At 34.0% G+C, this 24,865-nt stretch overlaps 1 protein-coding gene across 1 annotated transcript; it reads right to left on the reverse strand.

The window, feature by feature from the left end:
• Positions 1-5,547: 5,547 nt before the first annotated feature.
• On the reverse strand, positions 5,548-8,046 carry LOC110026822. The gene is made up of 2 exons (XM_020727976.1): positions 7,242-8,046; positions 5,548-7,209 (listed from the first exon to the last, which is right to left on the reverse strand). The coding sequence occupies exons 1-2, from the start codon at positions 7,887-7,889 to the stop codon at positions 5,767-5,769; spliced, it is 2,091 nt and encodes a 696-aa protein (XP_020583635.1). The 5' UTR covers positions 7,890-8,046; the 3' UTR covers positions 5,548-5,766.
• Positions 8,047-24,865: the final 16,819 nt, after the last annotated feature.

Consider the following 24,865-nt stretch of genomic DNA (forward strand, 5'->3'; position numbering starts at 1 on the left):
CACAGTAACACCTTTAATAAAAAAATTAAATAATTTAATACAGAGTGGGACCAATTGTACACACGAGAGACAGTGATTGAATTGTATACACGACAGACAGTGATTGGAATTCTTATGCATTTTTATATCAGCACTCGTGTAATATTCTTCAATAGTTGACCCAACATCCGTGAGTTGGAGCTCTATTTGGGGAATGAATAGGATTGATAATATTGTGGTGATTTTGTGGAGAAAATATTGCCTCTGGATAGTGTGTCGGGCAACAGCTCGACATACACCTCAGCTATGGATGAGGTGACGCCGACAATTGGCGGTCTGGATGCAATATTTTCTCGATTTTATGTGGTATTCATCTAAACATTACTCTAATATCATTAATTCACACCTAATTCGTCAAAACGTAATATTTTTACCTGCTGCTTGGGGGGGAAAAATATGGGGGGAAAAAATATGACATGTAGATATGATAGTTGCAGATAGCTGATGATTCATGGTATTGAGGTAGTATTGAGGTCGTATTCATCACAATATCATCTTAATATTATGGTATATTATCAATCCTCATGTATGGATACCGCACGTAATATTCGCTCGCTTGGGCGGAGGAAGGGAGTGTGGAGGTGGCGAATATGTCGAAACCGTAGAGGCTGCGGCCCCAAGTGTTGAAGATAATGGAGGAAAGAGAATAGAATGTAGACGAGACTAATCGATAAGGGAAATGGTGATACCATCATCTTCTTCAGCCATTTAAGCTCAACAATGAAACAAAAATTGTAATCAGTTGGAGCTCTATTTGGGGAATGAATATGATTGATAATATTGTGGTGATTTTGTGGAGAAAAAATTGCCTCTGGATAGTGTGTCGGGCAACAGCTCTACATACACCTCAGCTATGGATGAGGTGACGCCGACAATTGGCGGGCCGGGGGGAATAATTTTTTGCGGGATTTTATGTGGTATTCATCTAAACATTACTCTAATATCATTAATTCACACCTAATTCGTCAAAACGTAATATTTTTACCTGCTGCTTGGGGGGGAAAAATATGGGGGGAAAAAATATGACATGTAGATATGATAGTTGCAGATAGCTGATGATTCATGGTATTGAGGTAGTATTGAGGTCGTATTCATCACAATATCATCTTAATATTATGGTATATTATCAATCCTCATGTATGGATACCGCACGTAATATTCGCTCGCTCGGGCGGACGAAGGGAGTGTGGAGGTGGCAAATATGTGAGGCTGCGGCCCCAAGTGTTGAAGATAATGGAGGAAAGAGAATAGAATGTAGACGACGATAAGGGAAATGGTGATACCATCATTTTCTACAGCCATTTAAGCTCAACAATGAAACAAAAATTGTAAAGCAGAAGTAAGATTGAAGCTTTACAAATAATTTCTCTAAAAGTTTTAAATGTCTAATGAACTGTTCTTAAAGCATTTTAATAAAATTTAAAATAATATTATTTGTGAAAAAAATAATTATTTAATTAAAACTGAAAAAATAAGCTACATATAAATTATTTGATTCAATTATTAAAGTATTAATTATTTAATTTCTTTATTTTCTTAGTTTTGTTTTTTTTTTAAATTTTTAGTTATTGATCAAATTTTTATTTTGAAACCAAGTTAAATTAAAAAATCAATTTATATTATTTTTTTAAGTATTAAATCAAATATTAACATGAACATTTTTTTAATAAGATTACTTAATTATTTCTAAAATATATTATTTAAATTAATGACAATTTAATGCATTATTGACATTTACCCAAAAAAAATTTAGTTATATTCAACTAATCTAAAAAAAAAATAATCCGTTTAATATTAAATTTAAATTTAAAACTAATTTCCAACGAATATGCATACTCATCCAAGCATATCAACTGATTCAGCAAGATAAGGTTACAAGATAAGAGGGATTGACTTTTAAACGAAAGGCATCGATATCATGAAAAAAATATTAAAAAAAATTTCCAACATGAAATTATCTTTTTCTGGGAAATAATTTTCTTTTTTAGACTGAGAGCCCGTTTGGGGCAGCTTATTTGGTGTGGTGACGTTTTGAAAACGAACCTGACATGTTTGGGTAAACTGCGTTATAGCAGCTTATGCGTTTTCAAAACGCAAAAAATAGCTTTTTCACACCGCATCTATTTAGGTGCGGTGGCATCTTATTGGCAACGGTCTGACTTTTTCAAAAAAAAACCAAAAAAAAAAAAAAAAAATTGTAATGGTCACCGCACCTAACTTATCAGCAGATTATTCAATAACATACAGCTGCCCCAAACAGACACTAAATGACACTTTCATATTCAAAGGTATTTAGAGATGAAATTTAAATTACTCTAACATTGTATAACCCGAAATTAGGATTTTCACTTCCTTGTGGTATTCATTTGATTGGAGGGTTTATGTTTTTGTTGGATGCATTAAAGTATCCCCAAATGGGAATAAAACTCAAATTTAATTTTTTTTCTTTTATTTTTATTTCTTATCTTTTTATTTGAGTTCATGAAGAGTAAAAAAGTATAGATTTCAAAAAGATCTCTAAAATTATTTTCATTTGTTTTCATTTGCTTCCCACTTAAATGGCCCAAAAGCTGAGCTTTATAGTTTATTATCTATGCAAAAAAGCTTGCTTTTCCATAAGAAGTGAAGAAGATTCTCATTTAATCGACAACTTTTCTTAATAATCAGTTTTTCAGTCTGAGATAAAAACTTGCTATAATTCTTTAGTCTCCAATCTCAATCTTATTCTATAATCTTTTGATTTTTTTTTTTATCACGACATTATATGATAAAAACTTTAAGTGTTGTATGTCTTAGAGAAGTCACACAAATCAGAGAGAGCACTTGCTTAATGTTGAGGGGTCACACAAATTAGAGAGAGCACTCGTTTCACTGGATCCCAACCCAGGCCAGTAGATTCCCTTTTCAATTCTTTCCAAATTTTCTAATTCTTCTTCAGTTGGTCTCACTTGTTCTCATTTGCAACATGTCGTACTCTCTGTTTGTCCATTCCTTAAAATATTATCTGATAATATTTTGTCATTCTTCTTTATTGAAATAGATCGTAGGTCTATTTCCCCGTTTACTCTCTTTAATGCAAAGATCGCAAAATATTATTTTCCATTTCTTTTTCCCACAATGCGGGTGTAGCAACCTCTATAAGTTTATTATCTATGTTATTATTATATCAAAACAAAGCCATGAAACGCAACAGTAAAATCAATTAGAAAGTAGAAAATTGTGATACGTAAATCAACTAAAATAACAGGAATAAAAACCATCTTCCTCACATATAGTATTTTTAAAAGTTCAGAAAAATAATTTAAATGCTCAATTCAATAAAATTCACGTTTGAGTTTTAAGCATAAATTTATGGCTCTAAGTTCATATGGACCTTCTAATTGGTTTGTACCATGTCTGCAGTTGTGTTGCCCAAATCATGAAGGATGCTTTCTCAAGCATGATATGTATTTAAACCATAAAAGGATCATCTTCCTCTTATCCATATAGATATGTATTACACTTAAGAATTTGATAAGAACTAAAGGTTAATAAACATAAAGATTGCAAAAATGGAGATAACATGAATTGAATAATATGTAAAATTGAGTTGTAAGATTAACCATAGATGAGTGTTTAGAAAAATTGAAATTAAATCTTTATCTATTATAATCAATATCCCTTAAGAAATATCCCTTAAGAATTATCTTGCCCGTACAAGGAGTCCCAAAATGAACAGGGAAACAACGAAAAACAAAAGGAACGACTCACCGGATACATAAACCACGAAGTAGAAACAAAATATGAAGAAAAATTTGGGAGGAGAGGAGACACACCGATTAGAAACAGCGGCTTCGATCAGGACTCCACACCCAAGCGATGGTGGAAGATGAGCAATAGAGAGGAGCCAGGGAAGGCTTCACGACAAGCGGCGTAGGGGCTTCTCGCGACAAGAAAGGGAGCAGCGACGTAGGGGCTTCTCGCGACAAGGAAGGGAGCGGCAGTTTCCCGAATGAGGTTAGGGCAGCTTTCGAGAAGAGCGAGGCCAAGTTTCAGGGCAAAGGAGGTATTATCGTTCGAGAAAGCTAAGCCGCGGGGTCGATCCCGCGACCCGCGTCTTCCTATTTAACGGCAAGGGGCCGCTACCGCTGAAGGAAACCACGCGAAAAAAAAAAAGAACTTCACGGTTTGAGGCCGCGACGCTCTCGAAAAACACGGCCGCAAATGGAGCCTCACTCTAGCCTAAAAGCCGCTTACGAGTCAAGAATAACCGGACACTTCAATTTATTAGTTAGGTCGTCTTGCCTACTTCATAGAAGACTTAGAAGCCCTTGTTAAGATAGCCATCTACTTATACTCTTTAACAAATTGATTAATGTCCACGCGTCTAAAATGATCAAATCATTTATTTATTATTTGTTTATTTTTCTTATTGTACAAAAATAGATTTTTCTGTAGTTCACAAAATCAATAAAGAAGGGGGTGAATGGGAAATTTGGATATAAAGCATCCATAACATTCTTCGGTTGCTTGATTGCAACTAGGATTTAGTTTAAATAGAATTTAGTAAATCATATAAATCAAGATTTATTAAATCCTGAGATGGTTAAATTTTGAAAACTATTTGGTATGTTAGTGAGTAAATTTTGATAAATCTTTAAAAATGATTTGACAGTTTTAGAAGAATTTAGCGGGATTTATCAGGATTTATTAAGCTTCCAAAAATCAATTATATAAATTAATAATTAATAATTTTTTTGTAAACAAATTATTAACTAAACAGTAATTTAATATCAATCAATTATTAATAATATAAATTAATAATTACTTTAAATTTTATTAAAATTTAAAATTAAAACATATTTTTATTTATTAAATAAATAATAAAAATAGTTATAAATTTATCTAATTATAATTAATTTGATAATATATAAATTAATTATTAATTATTAATGAATTAAATTAATAAAATTAACTTTAAAAAAAAAAATTTAAACCACAAACCTATCTCCCTCTTTTTCTCCCAATCTCCCCAAATTTCCGTCTCTGTCCAAAACCATGTCATTCCTCTCCCGGTTTCGCCAAAACAGTCGCCTTCGTGAACGAACCTTCCCGATATAGTCACGATTAGAGCCAGCCGGGAAGACAACGACGAGATCGCGACTGACAGAGGCCACCGAAACTCCCATCCTTCTCATCCTTCTGCTCCAACCCTAAACCCTAAATCCTAAACCATTGAGGAAGGTAAGCTCGTTCGTGCCCTTCTTCCGCTTCGCTCGTCCCGGATTTACTGTCCGCCGATTCACAGGATTTAGTAAATCCCAGATTTATGGCGAATCAGCGTCATTTTGGGATTTACGGAGTCATTTGTTGCCTTTTAGCAGGATTTAGCTTAAAATCTGCATAAATCCTGCCCCTTAGCTTTTGAGCTATGATGGATAAGACCCTTTTTAGTTTATCTTCTCATCCCAGATCTCTTGCCTTCTCTCTTATCTTTGTCTCCTCTAGTTATCGCCAAGAACTCATGAATCATGTAAGTAGATCAGGGATAAATAGAAAACAACAATTATTACATCTTATTTTCCTGCAACAGAACAACGCTTACCTAGTCCGTCCTTCATAGATCACCTATCAGGAACTATATATACACAGAACGTAGCTAAACTCTTTACATAGATACCCCCAAAGACTCTACACGCATGCAACCATGGCCAAAACTCTGCATAAGACTTGTTCGAGCTTCATAACTTAACATCCGGTTCCAGTCAAGACATTATTGATCCGGCCCGGCACGCTGAGCCAGTGACAGTCATCAAAGCGGCAATGAGCAACACCTCGCAAAGTTTCAGCAACATCAGACGGCTCCAGGAAGAACGGGGACCATGTCGGGGTACCATCCTCAAAAGAGTTGTGTGTGAGGCGCTTTATGTCAGATCCATCAATCTTCACTGTGAAAATTTCTCCGTAAGGTTGGTAATGGTGAGGATTCGAGATAGGTTCCGCTGAGACCCCAGCATAGTCTGATGTGAACACCAAACTTGCAGAGTCTGGGCTAAACCAAGGATGGTTTGTCCTCCCTCCATCCCCGCTGTGCACAACTCTCCTCAGTCCAGTTCCATTTGGGTGAATCATGTAGATGGAGAAGCTCCCACCTCCAGGGTTATGTCTATCAGAAGCAAAGGCAATCCATTCTCCATCAGGAGACCAATTACACATGGTGTCACTCCAAGACCCTTCTGTGAGCTGATAAATTCCTTCACTTTCTCCTTCAACAGCATCCATTACATACAGATTCTTGTGACCTGATCGGCCGGAACGAAACACCACCCACTTGCCATCAGGTGATGGAGAAGGGAAAGCATTGTTCTTCCCTCCTGTAGTTAGTTTTTTGATATAAGGCTCAGCTCTGTCATCATCTTCACTCAGAGTAATTGAAATGACATCAACTTCAGCACTTTCAACAGCAAAGTCAGGACCATCGCTGGTGTATATAACACCTTTTCTTTTCCAATCCCAAGCAGTACCAAAAGCATTGCCATTATAAAGCTCTCGTGGATTAGAACCATCAGAATTAACTACATACAAACCAGGCAGATTGACATAGGCGATCTGCCGACCATCAGGTGAGAAGGAAGGAAAAGACCCATCAATTCTGAATAGTGAAAATTTCTCCGGCGATAAGCTAGTGATGCTCTCCAGAAGCAAAGGAGGGTTTCCGCTATTCCTGCTTCCCCGGCATCTATGATAGCCAATCCTGCTAGCATCCGGGGAGAAGAAGGGGTTGAAATGGTGAGTTTTAGGGGAAATTACCCGAGTCACCTCAACATAATCGTTCTTTCCGTCTCTTAGATCTAGTAGCTCAATATGCCGGAACTGGGAGCTGGATCTTCTCGTCGCCACCGCTATGAGCTCTGGAGCAGCAGCGCTTACCGCCGGAGTGAAGGCATGGAAACCGGGAGGGGTGATCCTGTCAAGAGAGATTAGCAAAGGGGCGTTTCCATGAGTGCTAATAGCTGCTCTGTAAACACTCCACCATCCATCCGAGCTCCGACGATGGAAATAGATAGTGGAGTCATCGGCCCAACAAGGCCATCCGCCATGCTCGATTACCAAAGTTCGTGCCGATCCATCAATAGTCTTGAATATGTAGATGTCGGTGTTGAGCTCCTGTACCTCCCCAGTCCATCCGCGCTCGCCGGAAGAGGCGACCGCCGTCCATTGACCGGAGGGAGGAGCGCCGTCCATTGACCGGAGGGAGAGACGGCGGGGCTGTAATCGGCGATACCATGGGGGGTGAGGCGGATGGTGGAGCCGCTGGGCAGGTGAGTGGAGTACACCGCGGCCCAACTCTGCCTCGGAGACTGAGAGGGCTGGTGGGTGGAAACGAAAACCAGGCGATCGCCGGAAAGGGATGGACGGTCCTTCATGGAAACAGAAGGTCGGCCGTCGGCTGGGGACAGAAGAGAGAAGTGGAGGCGGGTGGGGAGCTCTAGGGTTGCGCGTCGATTGGATGGAGAGTACGATGAGGAGTAAAGGTCTAGGTAGATGGTGGAGTAGCCGGAGCGTTCGGTGACATAGACGAGGGCGTCAAGTTGATCTGTATGAGAGGAAGAAGAAGAGTGGTTGATAAGGGAGAGGACGGAAGAAGGAGACGAGGGGAAGAAGCCGTTGTAGTTGACGGAGATGCCATCGGTGAGCTGGAGCTCGGTTTGGTGTGTGGATGGGGATGTAGGGGTGGAGAAGATGTCGAAGCCGTAGAGGCTGCGGCCGAGAGTGGTGAATACGATGGAGCTGGTGGAGCGAACTGGAACCAAAAGGAGGAAGACGAAGAAGAGAGAGGGGAGGAAAAAGAAGAGTGGTGGGGATTTCATCTTCTACAGGCTTATCAGCTCACTGTTCTTCTCTTACAGTCTGCAGCTTTGCTAGGATTTGAAGATGAGGAAGCGTTCGTGGATTTTTTTAGTTAAAAAAAAAAATAAAACATTTAATTAAAAGCTTATTTTATTATGATATTCCTGATTTTTCTGTACATCAATTTGACAATCGGACAGTCCAACAAGGGCAATTCAGTAATTCAACAGTTGACGGCTTGCAAAAGCCTTAAGTGTATACTTATAAAATAAAAAAATAAAATTTTCTAAAACAATATCTACCAAACTATCCTACAAGTAATTGCTCCCTAAACTCCCTCACTCTCACTCTCACAATCACGAGAAATTATTACATATGGACACCCCATGCATCTCTGCATGCGGTTCTCACAGTCACGAGAAATTATTACATATGGACACCTCATGCATCTCTGCATGCGGTGTCCGATCTAATTTACATATGGACACCCCATGCATCTCTGCATGCGGTGTAATTATTGCATACGAACACCGTATGCATCTATGCATGTGCATGATCCCGTAGATCACGGTGATCTACGGTCAGGATTATTTTAATTTTTTTTTAAAAAAAAATTTAGGTGGGGCTCACCGAAATACATCCTGACTGTCAGGATCAGACATCGCACACACATAGATGAACACAAATATTTGATATTTATGCAAACTTCTATAGATATTTTTATAAGTGACAAGCACTCACAACTCCTGACATATTTTTCCACGGCACCTCATTAGTTAATTACAGATAAGACTAAAGAGTCAATTTCCACGACATTGAAGCTCCACGTCTTGCTTCTTGTCCTGCTGTTAATGTTCCACCATCACACCGCGAGCCTAAATTATCTATGAAGCACATATAACTTGTTCTTCAATATTTTCTAAATAAAAAAGAAAATCAATAGAATAAGATAATGACTCATTAGATGAAAACTATAAATTTTTTAAATTTTTAATGAAGTATATGATAGTGAAAAGCTGGTTGGATTTAATTAGGTACGGTGGAAATCCCAGTTTTCTAGTAGCCACCGCACATAATTAAATTTGGTGAGAAAATACAGCTTTTAATTGCAGTTTTTTTTGCGAACAGAGATAAAACACAATTTTGTCAAGTAGAAAAAACAGTGGTGCGGTATCACATCGCCACCGCACCGCCGTCCCAAACCCACCCTAAATATCATGTTTCATTTAGCTAATGTTGTATGAATAACATCATAAAACGTACAATCTTAAAATAAAGCATTTATTCAAAGCATAAGAAGTAATTAATTGTTCAAATGAGAAAACCAAGCTTGAAATTATTTACAGAGAGAAGAATGTGTTTAGTTTTTTTAAGAAAAGTATTGAAAAAATTTAAAGGGTTTAAGACCTTCAAAACTAGTTAAAGTCAAGGTGACCTAGAATTTTTAGCTTATGGGTTTAATTTGGGCTTATACATAACTTAAATTGTGAGAAATATGGCAGAAACATGGTAAGGATGTAGTGAAATGATACTACGATGAGGAAATTAAATAAAAATAAATACTTGGAATACATTTACTAGCCAAAATAGTATATGGTGGAGACTAGCCACCAAGCAAGGCTTGATTGATGAATTTGGTAACCAAGTTTCCTCCCTTGAGTTTCACACTCAAAACTTCTTTATAAACTTAAATAAGCACTAAACATTTCAATAGGTTTTTACAATATCAAAATCTCAAATTAGAGAAGAGAAGGGAAGGACAAGCAATGCCACTTCTTAGATTAACAATCCTAAAACACTCTATCAAGCCACTTGCATGATTTAACATCTTAAAAACATCATAAAATGACTCATAAATATGTAATAACATATAAATAACACATAAAATATATATCTCTCAATAGCAATTTCATCACACAAAGAAGCACTAAAACACTATTTTCTCCTTTTTTTTTTCTTTTAGGACTGATAAAACTCATCTTTTTTGGATTAAGGACTTGTTTGCCCTATTTCATATTGTGTTTACTTCTTGTTCTACACTAGAGAATGATAATAAGCAAGGAATCATTTTGCTTGAAGGGATTGTTAAGAATCAATATTTTGTTTTATGTTTTTTTTCTTTTATTAACAGGTTAAAAAAAATTAAAAAAAAACTGATTTATTTCCTTATTATCATATTTTGAGCGGATCTGCGTTTATTTTTAAAATATCAAAAAAAAAATCTGCAATTTATTTTTAGTGTTCTTAAAACTTGTTTCCTGATTCCCTATGTTCTCATAAATCTCTCCATCTAAGGAGCCATAGGGTTGTGAATTTAGCTCGAAGATTAATTGCTCAAAAGTTGATTCAAATTTTCACTTTGATCGAGATCATATCGAAATAAACGAGCTAAGCTACGAGCCAAAATTTTGGATTAAGTTTTTTTCAAGCCAATTTCGAGTGACCCTAGCTCGACTCGAAATTGACTTGGCTCAAAATCGGATTGTTAATAACCATAGTAATGTTAGGACTAAGAATTTGCGAATTTAGCTCGAAGATCTTTAATCACTCGAAAATCAATTCAAATTTTAGCTCAAAGATCAAGACCATATCGAAATAAACGAGCCGAACTATGAGCTAAAATTTTGGATCAAATTTTTTTGAAGCCGATTTTGAGCCGACCACAGCTCGGATCTTTAACAACCCTACCCATACTTGAGTATATCGGCGCTAAGTAATTGTTTTCATGTAATTGGTAATGTGGAGGACTTCTATTTACATAAGAGACGGCAGAGTTAACATGAGATTTATCGGTTGAAGAATGGTCCACGCCCGCTGTTAGACAAAAGAATGGTATCATTATATAGCCGTAGGGGCATCTTACTTATTAGCTTAAGCTTATGAGTAGATGGTAGTCCATCAACTGGTTTACTAAGCACAACTCAAGTCCTAGAAGATTGATGCTGAAGTCTACTGAACTTGAACAAAAAATAAAACTCTTTTCGTCAGCACGCATATGACAAGACGAATTACAAATACTTGTTCAGTTGACTTAATGAAGCCAAAGGCCAAAAAAAGTTGTCACTCGTCTACATAATGATCCCATAGAAATGCATTTTTTTGTTGCAGAAGGTTAGATCCTTGAAGAGAAACCCAAAAATTTTCGGTAGTAATATGCCTACTTTAGATTCCCAATAATTTGCATCTGAAAACTATACGAGCTTAACATTTATAGAAGAGTGCAAAGAACCAGGAAAAAGATGGATTTTTTCAAGTGATAGTACAAACAGATCAATAATCTGTTTAGTGCTCTGCTCTGCAAAAACAAAGCAAGTAATTCAACGTTTCTGCTACCAACTGGTTGTTTTTCCAACTTTAGTTGCAAGTTTCTAACATTTCCTTGGATTCACCATCTAAAAATATATAAATAAGGCTAGCAGAAACATCCAATCAGAACTTTTGAGTAAAAGTTTCAAAGCAATTCCCTTCTTTGTATATCGCAATGACTATGGCCTTTTAAGTAGCCTTTTTATTTGAGCTTTCACCTATAAGAGAGGATAGGGTAACAGTGAAAAGCACGGTCCGGCAAAGTTACACTTTTTCTCTCGATCAACAAAAGCACAAATAAGCTAAAAAAATCAACTAAAACATAAATGAAAGGAAATAAGCAGACCTTTCAGTAAGAAAGATTGAATCTTGGACTCACAGATTTTAAATTCTTGTTGAGATTCTGCAAGTCATCAGCAATTACACTAAGTAAATCAGACACCGAAATGGTACTCTTTCTATCACCCGTGGCAACCAAACCTTCAACGGGTGCTGAGATCCCAACGGCCACTACAAAAACCACATCAAATCAAATCAGGAACACAAAACCTCCCCCCCCCGCCACATAAAATAAAGTTCTGAAGCAAAATACCATTTTGCGCTGATGAGACCTTACATCGAACATTTTCTGCGCGCCGGTAAGTCCCCGAAAATGAAATCTCCTCGAGAGATAAACCCTAAAATTATTATCCTGCTTTTCTGAGCTCCACTAAGCGTCCAATCCCACCACATTGCCCATTGTATGCACCCTCCCCCTCCTTAATTCAACACCATGATGCCATTTCTCTGCCCCCTCAGCCAACCCTACACCGTCGAACACCTCGTCGCCGACATGCCCGATCTCAGCTGTTCTCCCAACCTCCTTACTTTTACCTCCCTCATCGATGAATGTACAGTATGTGGTTGAAGCAGATACTATGTTTTACACTTCAATGATAGATGTATACTTCAATAAAGCTATGTCAGGAGATGTGATGAGGTATTACATAGTAGAATAAGAGTCATTGGATTAAAGCTAAGAAGGGTTATGAAGGTACTACATCAAAATAAAAATAAAACAAAATCAAAACAAACCAACAACAAAACCATTAAACAAAAAATAGGAAGTGATCTCAAATGGGGCCTCAACTTTTATGTTTCATTATATTTCCTAATTAAGAAAGAATACTGAGAAATTATTGGTATTAATAAAGGTATTCCAATTTGATCTTTTCAAATCTAGAGATTTTAAGGTGTGTACTGCATATGAAACTTCTTATGCTTTGAATAAATGCTTTATTTTAAGATTGCACATTTTATGATGTTGTTGAGCTAATAAATCTATTTATGCAATGAAACATGATATTTTGGGTGTGTTTGGGGGCAGCGGTGCAGTGGCGGTGTGGTACCGTACTATATTTTTTTCTATTTGGCAAAAATGTGTTTTATCTGTGTTCGTAAAAAAATAGCAATTGAAAGTTGGATTTTCTTACCTGTGATGGCTGCTAGAAAACTGCGATCTGACTTCTTAAAAAAAAAAAAAAATTATTATGTTCATCGCAGCTTCTTCTTCAGCAGCTTAATAGTTGTTTGTCTTCAAACAGTTATAGCTGCCCAAACAAACCCTTAAGCATAACTGTGACCACGTTTTGATAAATAAGGCAGGCGTATCATTTGTCAATATCTTAAACAATATAGTTTCATTGAAGATTATATATTTTATGTATAAATAAAGGTATTAAGTTTGATACGCACAAAACTAGAAATTTTCAGGCAAGCATTGCATAAAAATACTCTTATGCTTAAAAATTACAACTTCATTGAATAAAATACAAGCAAAAAGAAAGCTATTCATTTAGAAACTCTTAGATGAGTCTTTTATTTAAATATTGCATTATGATGTTACAGATAAAGTATTGGTTGGATGACAGATGAGAGTTACGCATAGCTCTGACTTAAATAAGCTGATATAGCTGGACAAATAATGCGGGCGCAAAAGCTTATTGATTTTAATGCTTTTAAAATTATACCATCATTGAAAATTTATTCAAATTTGACTAAAGATTTTTAGATTATTGCATGAGAAATTTTCTGTGCTTAGATCGAGTTCTAATTTAATATTATCTTATTGTGATGGATAGATTTTTTCGTGCACAAAGCACCGTGCGGAGAACGGCTGCCAAGCGGTTGTTTTCTTTGTCTCTTTTCTTTTTTTTTTATCTTTTCTGCCACGATGGAAGAATCGCAGTCGTTGTTAAGGCTGTCAAAACGGCTCGTTGTTCGCGAACACGGAGAGATAAACCCTAAAATTTTTATCCTGCTTTTCTGAGCAGGATATTCAACACCATGCCCATTGTACTAAGCGTCCAATCCCACCACATTGCCCATTGTATGCACCCTCCCCCTCCTTAATTCAACACCATGATGCCATTTCTCTGCCCCCTCAGCCAACCCTACACCGTCGAACACCTCGTCGCCGACATGCCCGATCTCAGCTGTTCTCCCAACCTCCTTACTTTTACCTCCCTCATCGATGAATGTACAGTATGTGGTTGAAGCAGATACTATGTTTTACACTTCAATGATAGATGTATACTTCAATAAAGCTATGTCAGGAGATGTGTTGAGGTATTACATAGTAGAATAAGAGTCATTGGATTAAAGCTAAGAAGGGTTATGAAGGTACTACATCAAAATAAAAATAAAACAAAATCAAAACAAACCAACAACAAAACCATTAAACAAAAAATAGGAAGTGATCTCAAATGGGGCCTCAACTTTTATGTTTCATTATATTTCCTAATTAAGAAAGAATACTGAGAAATTATTGGTATTAATAAAGGTATTCCAATTTGATCTTTTCAAATCTAGAGATTTTAAGGTGTGTACTGCATATGAAACTTCTTATGCTTTGAATAAATGCTTTATTTTAAGATTGCACATTTTATGATGTTGTTGAGCTAATAAATCTATTTATGCAATGAAACATGATATTTTGGGGGTGTTTGGGGGCAGCGGTGCAGTGGCGGTGTGGTACCGTACTATATTTTTTTCTGTTTGGCAAAAATGTGTTTTATCCGTGTTCGTAAAAAGCTGCAATTGAAAGTTAAATTTTCTTACCTGTGGTGGCTGTTAGAAAACTGCGATCTCACTTCTTAAAAAAAAAAAAAAAAATTATATGTTCATCGCAGCTTTTTCTTCAGCAGTCTTCTTCAGCAGCTTAATAGTTGTTTGTCTTCAAACAGTTATAGCTGCCCAAACAAACCCTTAAGCATAACTGTGACCACGTTTTGATAAATAAGGCAGGCGTATCATTTGTCAATATCTTAAACAATATAGTTTCATTGAAGATTATATATTTTATGTATAAATAAAGGTATTAAGTTTGATACGCACAAAACTAGAAATTTTCAGGCAAGCATTGCATAAAAATACTCTTATGCTTAAAAATTACAACTTCATTGAATAAAATACAAGCAAAAAGAAAGCTATTCATTTAGAAACTCTTAGATGAGTCTTTTATTTAAATATTGCATTATGATGTTACAGATAAAGTATTGGTTGGATGACAGATGAGAGTTACGCATAGCTCTGACTTAAATAAGCTGATATAGCTGGACAAATAATGCGGGCGCAAAAGCTTATTGATTTTAATGCTTTTAAAATTATACCATCATTGAAAATTTATTCAAATTTGACTAAAGATTTTTAGATTATTGCATGAGAAATTTTCTGTGCTTAGATCGAGTTCTAATTTAATATTATCTTATTGTAATGGATAGATTTTTTCATGCACAAAGCACCGTGAGGAGAACGGCTGCGAGATGGTTGTTTTCTTTATCTCTTTTTTTTTTATTAATCTTTTCTGCTGCGATGGAAGAATCGCAGTTGTTGTTAAGGCTGTCAAAACGGCTCGTTCGCGAACAGCTAGTGTTCGGGTCGTTAAGAATCTCGTGTTCGGCTCATTAATTTCGTTCGATAAGTTAAGGAGCCGAACACGAACTAAGATGTGTTCGTTCGTGTTCGGCTCGTTTTGGCTCGAAATACTACTCATCAAGTTTATATATATGTATACATATAAGTAGTATTTTAAAAAAACCTAATTGACTACAAGACTACAAAGATTTATAATCAATTAAAATATTGATTAAGAAAATAGAATAAAAATTATTAAATTAGATTCAAATGATGTAATATAAATAATAATTTTTAATTCTTGCTCAAACTCTTATTGTTTTATGGCTACATCATTAGGGTTGTTAAAAGGACTCTTTGTTTGTGAACAGCTCGTGTTCGGCTCGTTAAACGAACACACTTTTTGAGCTCGAAATATACAACGCTCGTGTTCTGCTCGTTTACACCCCTAGACTCCTCTTCGGGAGAAGATGAATGAAGTGGCTAGTAAGAGGTTCGTTGTCAACGAACACACTTTTTGAGCTTGAAATATAAATGAGCCAAACACGAGTTGAGCATGGCTCGCTCGTGTTCGACTCGTTTACACCCCTAGTCGTTGTCCGCATGGTGCTCTCCTGGGACAATATATGAAAAATTATTTCTATCGTAAGGGCATCAATATTCATTAAAAGTAATTAAGAATAGTCAATTTTTATCTTTTATTTTTTAGTCTGTTCTTCAAAAAATATTTTGTCACTGTATTTCTCACACTTTTATTTAAAAAAAAAAAAACTAAATAATTAAAAATTATTTTGAATCATTTTTATTTTTTATTTTTTATACTGTTCTTCAAAAAATATGTTGCCAGTGTATTTCTCACACTTTTATTTAAAAAAAAAACTAAATAATTAAAAATTATTTTGAATATTTTTAAAATTAAGTTAATTTACCGTGAACTTACTAAATGAATATATTTTTCAAATTAAAATACAAATAAAGCAAATTCAAACTTACATTAAAAATAAATAAAAATGATCTCAAACAACCCTTAAGAAATGAAAAATGAAATTTATGCACAGCTGAGTAAGTAGTGACAGACAATATGTATTAAGTCTATCGATGAAATGTTCAGACTATTGCAGAGCTCAGGATTTGCGCCGGTCCAAGGGACAAATGTATTTACCTTTCTCTGCAACAATTCTGCTAGTTGGTCTCTAGGAAGCAATAGATGAAGTCAGAGAGAGAGAGAGAGATGAGGTGTTTGGCTACAACTTCATAAAGCATTAGAGATATTTAAAGTGTTTTAAGGATGATAAAGAGAGGAATCATTATAATATTGAAAAAAATGGCCTATTTTCTGAATTTTTTGGCTAAAAAAACTTCTTTAAGCTCCAATCATTGAGCAACGCCATTAAACTCTTACAAAATTCTATTTTCGAGAAAAAAATTAAAGGAAAAGTATGTGAAAGATTCATCAACTAATCGTGCGTGTCCATGTTAGCTATAATGATGTTAGTTGATAGACCTGCTGATTCTATTATGATGTAGGATGATTAGATGACAAAAAATAAATCTTTTTTCTTATAAAAGGCTTGATTTGAACTGTCATGTAAGTATTGTTGTTTTGAGTTATCATATTGTTATTGGTTAATGAGCTAATCTGTTGTCACTGTTGAATCTTGTTTGGTCCATGGAATGATGCCCAAGGAATGGAGCTAGAGAAGAAGGAAAGAGGGAGCGTAACAGAGAAGAGGGTGAGGAGAAATGCTGCATTGAATTAAAGTGGACTATCTTCTATTGGGAAGAAAATCCTCTAATTTATATTTACTTATTTCTCTATGTAAAATGTACATATTCGTTGATTGCAATCATATCTCTAAGAATTAATGGCTGTTTGGATTTAACTTTTACTTCATTCGGAGTGCTTAAACTAATTTATCTTCGATATTTTACATATGTGAACATGCATTCAGATGCTTTCTTATCTACTCATATGCATCAACCACGCATTCGGCTTTCTTTTCTGGAAATTTCTTTCTCAAATCATGAATTTGCGACTGAGTGAGTCCCTATCCGAGGGTCATCTAATATTCATCCCTGTCTATTTCCTTATCATCAAAGTTCTATAATTAACGACTCATTAGAATTTAAAAGACAATAAACAGGTGGTGCAGCAGATGAAGAGGAGTTTGGCTTCTGCCCAAGGAGAGGCATCTCAGATAAGTCGCGTGGGGGGTGACTATCACATAACTAGATTCACTGGTGATCGATCCATTCAAAGAAACTTTTTTATTGGCAAGAGTGGAGAATGAGTGAGGGCCCGAGGAGTTATTTATCCCATAGGGATGTTAGCCAACACATGGGATTCTTACAACTTCATAACTTCCACATGAGTATAGGTCCCACAATATGTAAAAAAATCTCATACATATATTGAACTTTAAGAAAATGCATGTTGTTGTTGTTGTTTTTTTTTTTTTTTAACTTTTCCTTCTTCTTGTAGTATATGTTATTTATAATGAGCTATGTGGCTCCGATTATCTGACAAAGATTGTTGGTCAACTAAACCTAAATGCGACATTGGCTCCTTTTCAGGGAATGGATGATCATGTCGGCAGTTATATTAAGAGATACATTTGGCTGCGAAAGATAGAAGCTTGATGGATGCGGTGAATGAAGTTCATAAGGTCTATGCAGTTGCGGTACCTGCCTATCTTCTCCAATATGAAGAGAACCACCATAGCGACCCCTTGAGCCTGCCTCTGCCATGGAAATAGTCAAGTTGATGTGGCAACTAACGTGTACGATCACTGAGTTGGGACTGTCAATTAATAGTTAGCAAGGAGAGTTGAAGGATCTAAAGGTCAAGCCCTTTGTGCTTCATGGTAAGATCAAGTCTAGTCATTTAAGCCAATTTAAGGCTGAGGGAGAGCTCCTACTGCAATTACTCACCTAATTTGGTTGAGCCCTGTGGAGATCACTTTAGATCCTTGTATAGAAATTTTATTTTCTCCTTGATGCATTATATCCACATGTCTTTTTCTAGAATTAAGTTGTCTGCAATGAATCTCTCAGTTGAATACATGATATGATACCAATGTTTTGATTTACGTGATGATTTGATTTTTCTTATTAAATAGTGTTTTATGTATCTGATATCTCACTTACTACTTTCTTGCCCTATAAAAGGGGTTTTTGTAATAGTTGTAATGCTCTATTCATCACTTATAACAAGTTTTAATTAGACTATTTTCACCATCTCTAATGCTTTTCATGATGATCACATGTCATTCATTGTTGCCAAGATTTTTGGGAAGTCTAATATGTTTATTGAAGATATCGAGTCGGTGTAACATGATTATGTCTTTGGTCTCCCCATTTGCTTAAGGTTGACAAATAAAGAGGAAATATTGAACTCATTTTATGATAGTAAGTTGTTAATTTATTGTGATCAGTTCAAAATTGGGTTACGACTGCCACTCTATTAAGAGCTAGTGGATATTTTTAATTTTATTTTATTATTCTAGGTCAGGTGAAATCTAAGTTAGACTTGAAATAAAAAAAGATGGATTGTTATGTCAATGAATGAATATTATTTTATAAGGCTGAAAAAATGGAGACTCAAAGTAGATTTTGTGAGGCTCCAGATTTAGTCCTCAGAATAAAAAAAATAAAAGATAGATGAAAGTTTCATACAAGCTTCTCTTCAATTTTCAATCCATTCTACATCTTCAAAGACCATTTATTTCTACGCATATTACTTTACGTATGAGATGACATCCTAACAGTCAGATGAATACAGTTCATTCTGTTATCCAATAGAAAAAGAAGCAAAAAAATATTTTGATCATACTTTTCTTTAATTTACTAAAGAATCATGTAATATTAGAATTGAACTAAATGTTGATGTTTTCATACAAGATAGTCATCACACCTTGCCCTACTCATATTAGCTTAAGATCATTATTATGTACAAACTTTCACTTAAGATGTGTATGACTACCTCCTTCATGTTTTTCACATTGATTATACAAGATCCTAATAGCCCAAAAAGATGAATTGATGTATATTCATTGTCACCAATATAAGATTTATAATTTTTTTGAAAAATAAGTTTAATCACTTATGTCATTTCTATAAAATGGAACTTCCAAATGAAATCAACTTTAATGTGGATAATAAATAATTTTATGTGGTATGAAATGCTAATGAGATGAAGCATTGAAGAGAAGTTAATGTGCCTATATTGCATGAAAATTCATAGTTTGATTGTTGTCAGATATGTTTTGACCTATGTCACTCTTTTAAGTGAAATAGAAATGTCTTCAAATGAAATAGAGTTGAGAAATTACGGCCGTCATCAAGATTAACTAGGAATGAATAGTGGTAGATCGTTAGTACAATTCCTTATATTATAATTATTTTGAGTTATCTTCATAGTGTCTCTCAAATTTTGGTGCTAAACATAATTGGACAAAACAAAGCATTTTTTTTTTGGAATTGCCCTATTAGAGAACTAATTTGATGAATCATAATCTAGATCTCATGCACGTAAATTTTGTTGATAACATTTCAACACTATGATGGACGTTAAGGGCAAAATTAAGTATAAAGTGAATGTTGGGTTGGACTTGAAGGAGCTTTTTAGAAGAAGGGGTCTACTGTTGGTAAACCAATTAAGCCTAAAGCTAATGGCATGAAAAGTTATAGTGAAACAAGCCAGTCGAATCACGCAAGTATACGTGTCAAGTTATAATGCAGTTAAATTGTACCGCATGTCGATCTCATGAGGAAAGTGTTGAGAATTATTCTAGAGGGAGAATCTCTACTTCACTAATTGTTTAAACCAAGTTTAGATTGATAAAAAAAAGGCATGAATTCCTAAAATCCTACTTAAATGCAAAAAACAAAAGACAACGAGGTTGAAAAACAAAGAAAATAGCGGTAAAAACATCTTACGGTTCTTCAAGTGAAATGAGGCTCGCGCTTTTGTGATTCAAGTATTATCGTGGTTCGTGGTCTTCCTAGACTTCCACTACATGATGGTTGTCAAAGGGATAGATAGTCTTCCTTATGCCTTTGATATATTATACTTTAGGCTTAATGTTCCTTTGTTATGGTGAGGAGATTGAAATCATGACATGAGGGTCATTATTTAATTTTAATTGAATTTAGGTTTTGGTGGGTGGGCTTTGGCTTGGAACGAGTCGAACAGGAACACACTATTCACAAGCCATCTCAACCACAAGTCAATTTAGAACACAAGCCAATTTCGAAGGAGCCCTAATACTCATAACTGGCACCAAGTCACGAGGATGTACAATGACGACATATAATTGAATCATATCCATCAATCCAGGCCAAACAATTTCTCCTTCGAACAATTCTTGCATGCAATCAGCCATGCGGAATAAGTTTAAGGAAAAAATAGATTTCTTATTTATAAAGTATTACATTATTTCTCTTTAGCATAAATATCCCAAAGTCACAGAACCAAAATCTGAAAGCTGCGTGTGGAAGTGTAGCAAACTGAAGCAAAAGCTGCAGCCACCAACTGAAGATGCATCATTATTGAACAGGGAGAATTTGATCTTCTTACAGATAAGAATGGCATCTCACCGCTTCTTCGCATAAATATAGAAAATTTACATTATAATTATATGACAATAAGTTTGTAATATAAAATGAAATATAAACTTTTAAAATATATATAATTCTTATATTATTAAAAATATAGAACATTAACATAGGTTTGACACACTAATATAGTTAAAATTATTAAAAATTATGTAAACTAAATTAATAATATTAACTTTTATAAAGTTTTAATTAACTTTTACTTTCGATTTAATGAATAATAAGATAGGTATATAGTTTTAACCTTAAAATAAAAAAAAAATTATTCTTTTCATTTTAATTATAAAATATATATCATATATGCTTATCTTGTAACAATTATTTTAAAAATTTTTAATTCATTAAAAAAAAAAAACACAGATCTTATGTTTATTGTTCAGAAAGATATTTTAATATTTTTAAAATTTAAATTCTTTAAAAAAAAGACATACATCGCCATATGACATGTGTCCTTTTTTTTAATATTATTTAACTCGAACACGTATGGTCATGTCCGACATGTGTGGAGGGTATGTCGGCCATGAGTTTGTGTTCAGGCAATGTAGGATATTGCACGGCTCTTTATGAAGAGTATGTTGTTAAATTTTTTATTTATGACTCACATTTATTTTAATAACTTATGAGATTTTTTTTATAACTTAAGTTATTTATTTAACTCATAACTTATGTCATAAATTATGAGAACTTATGATATTTATTATTTATTTTGATAACTATTTTGATAACTTAAGTTATTTATCTTCTTAACTCATAACTTATGTCATAATTTATGATAACTTATGATATTTATTTTGATAGCTCAAACTCTTAATTTTCTTAACTCATAACTTATGTCATAATTTATGATAACTTATGAGATTTATTTTTGTAACTCGTGATAACCTAAGTTATGTCATTACTTATGATATTAATTTTATAACTCATGTGATCCCTTAAATGAATAAGATTTACTAACTTATGTCATTGATTTTAATAATAAAAAAAATCAATTAATTTATTAAATTATCATAAATTCTATTGGTTTGTAACCCCCTTAATGGATGGTGGTTAAACAGAGCATGATTTAGATAACGAGTCTTCTTTCTTCTTAACACGCCCCGTACATTTCCCTCCATCAAAAAGTAGAGGGAGAAACTTCATCTCTTCAAGATCAAATTTCTTCATCATGAATACATGTATGCGATACTTTCTTATAGATATGTAAAAATCATGAATTTAAAAGAACTTGACTATTATGTATTTTTGGAATTTGTGTCATAAAGTTTAAACATGAATTTCTAATATGTATCAGAGCTTTGATTACTAAATTTATGATTTTTCATATAATTTTATTTATGTTAATTATAATAAATTTCCATTGTGAATTAGATCTTGAATTAGATCAATAAAATTAAAGTAAATTGATGTGATTAAAATTATTATTTATTTAATGTCTATGTTATATTTAATTTGTTAGTCACCAAAGTGACCAAATTAATAAGTTTAAATTAAATTAAAGAAATTCAATTACTCACGAGTATGTGATGCTTGTTATGAAATAATTTAACATTTCATTACAAAAAGATTAAAATTCATTGATTATAAAATATTTTTAGATCGCCCAAAGGTTGATCATTTGTTTTATAATCTTTGAATATAATTGTAGTCTATTTATATACTTAGTTAAGATATGTTTATATATCCAAAAATAATAAACATGTCTAATTTGAGTATAAACAATTACCAATTATATTAAATTTAAGTCAAGCATCAATTATATTATTATTCAATTATGATTATTATCGTGTATTGATATATCACCCAAAGGAGATTTCAATACACAATTATTATTATGATTATTATTTTAATCTGTTTTTTGAATATTAATGTAAGTTTAAAGTTTGAAGCATTAATGTACTAGCATGTTTTATTTATTTGCAGTAACTACTCCTGTTTCTCTTCATTCGCAAGCTACATCTGTTCAAACTTTCAATGGGCTTAATTTCTCTGAATGATGTGAGCAAGTTCAGTTTCACCTTGGTGTTCTGGATCTTGATTTGGCGCCCACGATTGAGAAACCCCTTGCTCTTACTGATTTTAGCAGTGTCAAACAAAAATCTTTCTATAAAGCTTAGAAAAAATCGAGCAGATTAAGCTTAATGTTTATGTGAATGTTAATGTTTTTTAAGTGTACATTTTCTAACACTGAAAGTGCTAAGGAATTTATGAAATGTGCTGAGAATTGTTCTCAGTCTGACTTTGTCGATAAGTCTCTTGTTGTGACACTATTGAGTACGTTAACCAACATAAAATTTGATGATTCTCATATTATGTATGAGCATGTCGTTGAAATGATGAACATAGCAGCAAGACTTAAGACCCTGGGAATGGAAGTGAATGAAAATTTCCTTGTGCAATTTATCATTAACTCCTTGACTTCTGAGTATGTTCTATTTCACATGAACTACAACACTATGAAAAATAAGTGGAATGTGAATGAACTACAATGTACGCTCATTCAAGAAGAAGCAAGACTTAAGAAAGGAACAAATCACTCAATTAATCTCACGGGTCATCAAAGAAGAGCTGTAAAGAAACCTGGAAAAAAGAATGGAAAGGGTAAGCAAGAACCACTAAAGATAAATGTGTTGTCTGCCCCAATTCACAAAGAGCAACATAAAGGAATTAAGTGCCACTTTTACAGAAAGCCTGGACAATATCAAAATGAGTGTCAAAAGCGCAAAGGCTGGTTCGAAAAGAAAGGTAAACTTTGTGTTTCTGTATTTTTCGAATCAAATTTGGCAGAAGTTCCTTATAATACATGGCCTTATAATATATGGTGGATTGATTCTAATTGTATTGCTCATGTTTCTAAAATGATGTAAGGATTCCTTACAACCCAAATCATAAACTCAAATGAAAAATTTATCTTCATGGGAAACCGAGTCAAAGCGTCGGTTGAAGCTATTGAAACATATCAGTTGATTTTAGATATTGGACATCATTTAGACCTTTTTCAAACACTTTATGTCCCATATGTTTCTCGTAATTTGATTTCATTGTCTAAACTTGATTTTATTGGATACTCTTTTAAATTTGGAAATGATTGTTTCAGTTTGTTTAAACACAATTATCTCATAGGTTCCGGTATTCTTTGTGATGACCTATATAAGTTGAAACTAGGTAACCTTTCTCTGAGACTTTGATGACTTTGCATCATAATATTGTTACTAAATGTGGTTTTATGAATGAAAGCTCAACTTATTTGTGGCATAAACGTTTGGGTTATATATCCAAAAAAAGAATTAAAAATTAGTAAAGAATAAAATCCTTAATGAATTGGATTTTACTGATCTTGATATATGTGTGAATTGTATTAAAGGAAAATACACAAATCACACACTTAAGAAAGCCACCACAAGAAGCACACAACTCCTTAAAATTATACACACTTATATTTGTGGATCTTTTGATGTTTCATCTTTTGGTGGAGAGAAATATTTTATCACCTTTATTGATGATTTTTCACGTCATGGGTATGTTTACTTATTGCATCAAAATTCTCAAGATATAGATGCCTTAAAAGTGTATATAACTGAGGTTGAGAAACAATTAGACAGAAAAGTAAAAATTATCAAGTCTGATAGAGGCGGTGAATATTATAGAACTTACAATGAATTTGAACAATATCCAGATCCATTTGCTAAATTCCTTCAAACTAATGGCATATGTGCTCAATAGACTATGTCAGGAACACTACAACAAAATGGTATTGCAGAAATGTGAAATCGTACTCTAATGGAAATGATTAGGTGTATGATGAGTAATTCTTCTTTACCCTCATTATTGTGGATGCATGCTTTAAAGACCGCTGCATATTTATTAAACAGGATTCCTAATAAGGCAGTTCCAAAGACTCTTTTTGAACTGTGGACAGGAAGGAAATCAAGTTTAAGACACCTGCTTGTTTAGGATTGCTCAACGGAAATAAGGTTATATAATCCACATGAAAAGAAACTTGACTCAAGAATAACCAGTGGTTTCTTCAATAATTATCCAGAAAAATCTAAAGGGTATAGATTTTATTGTCCTAACCACAATACAAAAATTATTGAAGCTAGAAATGCCAAGTTCATTGAAAATGGTGATGTTATTGGGAGTTTCCAACTATATATATATATATATATATATATATATATAA

Source organism: Phalaenopsis equestris, unplaced genomic scaffold (genome assembly GCF_001263595.1).
Source record: "Phalaenopsis equestris unplaced genomic scaffold, ASM126359v1 Scaffold000002, whole genome shotgun sequence".
Taxonomy (NCBI): Eukaryota; Viridiplantae; Streptophyta; class Magnoliopsida; order Asparagales; family Orchidaceae; genus Phalaenopsis; species Phalaenopsis equestris.

Coding starts and splice junctions, on each gene's coding strand:
- LOC110026822 (XM_020727976.1), bottom strand. CDS start 7,889: ATGAAATCCCCACCACTCTTCTTTTTCCTCCCCTCTCTCTTCTTCGTC. Junction 7,210..7,241: donor GGACGGCGCTCCTCCCTCCG/GTCAATGGACGG, acceptor TCTTCCGGCGAG/CGCGGATGGACTGGGGAGGT.